Source organism: Perognathus longimembris, chromosome 2 (genome assembly GCF_023159225.1).
Source record: "Perognathus longimembris pacificus isolate PPM17 chromosome 2, ASM2315922v1, whole genome shotgun sequence".
In the NCBI taxonomy this organism is placed as follows: Eukaryota; Metazoa; Chordata; class Mammalia; order Rodentia; family Heteromyidae; genus Perognathus; species Perognathus longimembris.
In genome coordinates this window covers 149,329,130-149,334,220 of record NC_063162.1, presented here as the reverse complement: position 1 = coordinate 149,334,220, position 5,091 = coordinate 149,329,130, and the positions used below count along the sequence as shown (strand labels likewise).

Here is a 5,091-nt window from a genome sequence, read left to right as displayed (position 1 = left end):
TGGGGCTCATTGGCATCAAACGCTAATGAATTGTATTGGTGGTTCAGGAATGGATTCAGAAAGATAGCGAATGAGTAAAACTGGCTTTTTAAGCACCATTCTGGCATGTTTCCTCTGCTCTAAGGCTTAGGTTGCTTTTGATTCCTCTCTCTGGAAAATGCAAGGTGCAAAGGCTTCCTTACAAGTTTCACTGTATCAGAACCCTCTGACAAATCCCTTATAAATGAATGCTCTGACCCATCCCCCACCCAGTGTACCACAACCATACCATTCAGTAATAACAGAACAAGCTGAGGATGCTGAATCTACAGAGAACATCTCAAACACTCACAAATATTGTCAGTATTGGAGGGTTCTAAAACCTAACGCAAAACAAACTTGCTTGATCTTAGACTGCCACTCAAAAGGGCAGATTAGAATTAACAATGGAAACTTTAGTCTATAATAAATTTAGTCTATAATAAATTTAGTCTATAATAAATGATTTGTGAGATCTTTGAGCCTGCCGAGTAGGAATCATGAGCAAAGCTCACCCTCCTGAGCTAAAAATATTTATGGATAAGAAGCTATCTTTGAAATTAAATGGTGGCAGACATGTCCAAGGAATATTGCATTTATTTGACCCATTTATGAATCTGGTGATAGATGAATGTGTGGAGATAGCTACTAGTGGGCAACAGAACAATACTGGAATGGTGGTTATATGAGGAAATAGTATCATCATGTTAGAAGCCTTCGAATGAGTTTAATAAAAGACAGCTAATCAGAAAAATCTGCATCCCCTCTCCAAAAGACTACTTACCTGTATACAATTTGGTCATGTACATTTTTATAGTTAACTTTTTTTAAATAAACATTTGCAATGATCAAAAAAATTTAAATGATTTCTGAACTAGATCTTTCCAAGAAAATAACAGTATGCTTTATCATTGAGCATACTTTGAAACAACCAGCTGGTGTAACAGAAATTCCTATGGCACATAGGCAGGAAAGAAGACCACCCAGGCCATAGCCTCCCGGTTCTGCCCCCCCAATTAAATAAATGATATTTTTTGCACATTGAAAACACAATTAATCTTCTTTATTTGACTGGCAGGAGCTCGCTAGCCCTGGGCTACCCTAGGAGTCATGATTTCCATGAGGGATTACAGGCAAATATCAATCACACTGACCTTTTCACTTTTAAATATGATTTAGGGAATTTAAAGCTTTTCTTTTCGCTGTTTGTTGTTTTTAATGCCAGTACTGGGGCTTGTAATCGGGGCCTAGGTGCTGTCCATTAGTCCTCCCCCACCCCAAGGCTAGCACCCTCCCACCTGAGCTACAGCTTCCCATGGGGCTTCTCAGTGGCTGATAGACTAGGATCCTGAGAGCTCAGCCTCCTGAGTTGTTAGGATCACAGAAGAGCAAACCTGGTGCCTGGATGGAAGTCAAAGTTTAAAGTGTCACTTTCAGCCTATTTCTATAGAACTCATCAAGGGCTCTACCATCCTAATTTAATTTTATTTTCTGAGGAGGGACCAAAGGAGTGGGGGGAGAAAGAGTGTTATTCTCCTGGGCTCCAATGCCAACCCTGAAACTACGCTCCCTCTCCTTCCTTCATGGCCCACTGGACCAGTTTTGGCTCCTGACCTTCTGACCCATATCCCCTTGAGAGAAGATGCTTCCAAGTGAGACTGACCATTCTGTCTCCACGGCACGGGTGCGGGTCCCGGGTGCGGGCCCGGTCCATTTGCCTCGTGGCCCTGGCAACGGGTTCATGGCAGGGCCCCGCAGTAAACAAGCACCCGCGCAGCTGAGCCTTGCTGCGCCCGGCTGCCGCCCTTCCTCCAGCGGAGGTTCCGCGGGACCCCTCGCGTCACGCGCACCCCGGGGCCCCGCTGGCTCCCCACCGCCGCCCTGCGGTGCCTGCAGGTGTGGGGGCGGTGGCCGCACCTCCGGCGGCGGGGAGGGCGAACAGCGATGTCAACCACCCGGTCCGTGCCCGCTTCCCGGTTCCGGAGTGTAAAGCGAGGCGAGACCGGGCGGCGCCTCCGGGTGGGCAGCCCACCTGGGCGGGGTTCACCCCAGAAGCGCGGAGCTGGGGGACTGCGCACCGCGGGGCCCGCGTCCGCACGCTTGAGGCCCCGGATTCGGCGGGGTGGGGGTAGACTCGGGGCGCAGGGGCGACAGGGCTCGGCTGGACTTGGAAGACTCGGCCCGTGCACGAGCCGGGCGCCGGACCCCAATCTCAACGCCCTCCCTCGTCCAGGGTCTCGGGGACCCTGGGTCCCCGCAGCCCTCGCTTGCCGCTCTTACCGGAGCTGCGGCCGCCTCGCCATGGCCCAGCAGCGCTTCCCGGCCCGGTCCCGGGAGTCTTCGCCGACACCCGGTGGACTCCGCAGGGGTCGCGGCCCTGCCCTGCCTTCCTCAAAGAGGCCCCCACGGTAGCCGGGTCTCGGGTGCGCGGGCTCGCCGTGGTGCTGGATCCGGAGCAGTCCATGCTGCCCAGGCTGCGGTGGCTCCCCAGCTGGTGCTCGGCAGGCAGCGAGTGCTGGGCCACCGCTCCATGCGCACCCACCAGGCCAGAGAGCCCCGGGCAGCGCCGGCCTTCAGCTCCCAACCTCTCAAGGCGCGCAAGGGGCGCACGTGCGGTGGCGCTCAGCTCGCAGTCCATAGTAGGCATCTGCATGGGGAGTTAGATCACGTGGGTCTGTTTACTCATGCACCCAGGGAGAAGGAATGAAAGGCAGTGGAGAAGGGCCCGGCAAACCCGGTGTCGTCCTGAGGAGACCCTCTCCTTATTATGGAGGTTCAGGGTCAGGCAGCCTTTTTACGGGTGACTGTCGTCCTCCTCAGGAGACCCAGCGACCACATCCCTCCCACGTGCGGCCCGGGGCAGAGCGGTCCCCATCGAGGTGGACCCAGGGAGAAGACCACACCTCCCGCCGGCAGGGGGCGAAATCGCGGGCGAGGCCGCCTCCCAGCATGCCCCGCGCCGCGCAAGCGCAGAGCCCGTGCGACCTCTCTTCACCTGGGGATCCTGCGGAGCAAACCGTGGCACGTTTGGACTATGGCGGAGCTGACACTGGTAAGGGGCTGCCGGTGCGGATACCGGGTTCCGGGGTCCTCAGGTCGCGGTGTTCTAGATCCCGCAGGGTAGGGGCGGAGGAACGGGGTTCAACCCTGGGAGGAGCGGGCGACTGCCACCTTGGCCACAGCTGGAACCCACGCCGGGAACCGCGGGGGAGGAGAGCGCCAGACCCAAGTAGGTCTTGGCTCAGCCTCGGGGTCCCCGCTTCGCCCCGGGACCCGGAGGTCAGAGGTCCCACTGGGCTGAGAACCAGTGTGGTGCTGTCTTGGCGTGGGTCATGTGGTTGAGTGTGGCCGGCCCGGATAGTCGCCCGTGGATTGTGTAGCACGGTTGAAGCAGAGAGCAACACCCGGGTGGATGACACGCTGATTGGTTATTTGGTGAAACTGAGTGATTATTTCCTAAGGTCCTTTACGTGTAATCATTTATTTTGTGGTGTGGAGGTCAGATCTGACAGTGCCATCATTGGTCCCATGGCAGGTTGCCTTGTCCAGCATCTTGTCTTGCTGGGCGAGCCTGGAGTCCTAAAGGAAGGGAAGTCCTGTCCCCAGGTGCTGGGTGCTCCCCAATCCCTAGACCGGGGTGGGCTCTTGGCCTCTAGGTTGCTAAACCTGTCAGTTAGGTGCCCAGGACTGGCAGCTTCCTGTGACCCTGTTTCTTTACTTGACCAACTTAGGGTCAGATCGGCTCAGGCAGAAGGATGCCATGCCGTGTCTTCATCTTCACGGCCTGTGTCATGTGTCTTTTCTGGTCACCATGGTGTCCCAGTCAGCTCTCCATTGAAGCTAGATTGGTTTGTTAGTATGGCTTTTGTTCTATCTTTGCTCTCCTCCCTGTTTCCTGACAGTGTTAAGGGTATTAGTGGGCCACAAGGCTTTGTAACCACTGGCTACCTGCAGACTGGGAATGCTCTAATAAAGACTCCAAGTTTCCATCCTTCAAAATGTGCCTTCCCCAATATTTTACCATAGAACAATGGTAAGATTGTTTTTTCAAAAATGCTAATCCTGGGGCCTGGACCCAGGGCCTGGGCAATGTCACTGAGGTTTATATTGCCCAAGGGTACTGCTCCACAAAGTAAGCCAAAGCTCCACTTCTGGCTTTGTGGTGGTTAACTGGTGTAATAGTTCATGGAATTTTCTTTCCCTCAACGTTGAACTAGAATCCTCAAGATGGACTTGGGAATATGGCCTAGTGGCAAGAGTGCTTGACTCCTATACATAGAACACTGGGTTTGATTCCTCAGCACCACATATATAGAAAGGGCCAGAAGTGGTGCTGTGGCTCAAGTGGACAAGTGCTAGCCTTGAGCAAAAAGAAGTCAGAGTCAGTACTAAGTCCCTGAGTTAAAACCCCAGGACTGGCAAAAAGAAGACGACGAAGGAGGCTGACTTGTGAAGATTGTTGTTTGAAGCCAGCCCGGGTGGAAAAGTTAGTGCAACATTTTATCTCCAATTAGCACTAGAAAAGTGGAGGTTGTGTGGTGGCTCAAAGTGGTATAGTGTTAGCTTTGAATGCAAAATCTCAGGGACCAGTCCCAAGGCCAGAGTTCAACCTTCATAGTGAACAAAAATAAATAAGATAATTAATTAAATAAAATAGGGCTGGGAATGTGGCTTAGTGGTAGTGTGCTTGCCTGGCATGCATGAAGCCCTGGGTTCAATTCCTCAGGATCAGGCACACAGGAAAAGCCAGAGGCGGTGCTGTGGTAGAGCACTATCTTTGAGCACAGAGAGGACCAAGGATAGACCCCAGGCCCTCAGTTCAAACCCCAAAATTGGCAAACAAATTGGGAAAACAGTAAAGAAAAGTCAGTTGATGAGAAGGAGATGGGGGGTGATTGCTGCAATCTTAACTGTGTCTACATTGTTTCTGATATTGCAGATACCGCTGACTTTTGAGGACATAGCCATTTATTTCTCAAAGCAGGAATGGCAGCTTCTGCAGACATGGCAGAAGAAGCTCTACAAGCATGTCATGAGAACCAATTACGAGACTCTGGTCTCACTAGGTAAGAA

At 52.7% G+C, this 5,091-nt stretch overlaps 1 protein-coding gene across 1 annotated transcript; it reads left to right on the top strand.

Annotated features, from left to right (window-relative positions):
* The first annotated feature begins 508 nt into the window (after positions 1–508).
* On the top strand, positions 509–707 carry LOC125347307 (small nuclear ribonucleoprotein G-like). The gene has a single exon (XM_048340456.1). The coding sequence runs from the start codon at positions 519–521 to the stop codon at positions 705–707; it is 189 nt and encodes a 62-aa protein (XP_048196413.1). The 5' UTR covers positions 509–518.
* The last annotated feature ends 4,384 nt before the right edge of the window (positions 708–5,091 follow it).

Bases quoted from the DNA above. Each gene is read 5' to 3' on its own strand.
- LOC125347307 (XM_048340456.1), top strand. From the start codon at position 519: ATGAGCAAAGCTCACCCTCCTGAGCTAAAAATATTTATGGATAAGAAG.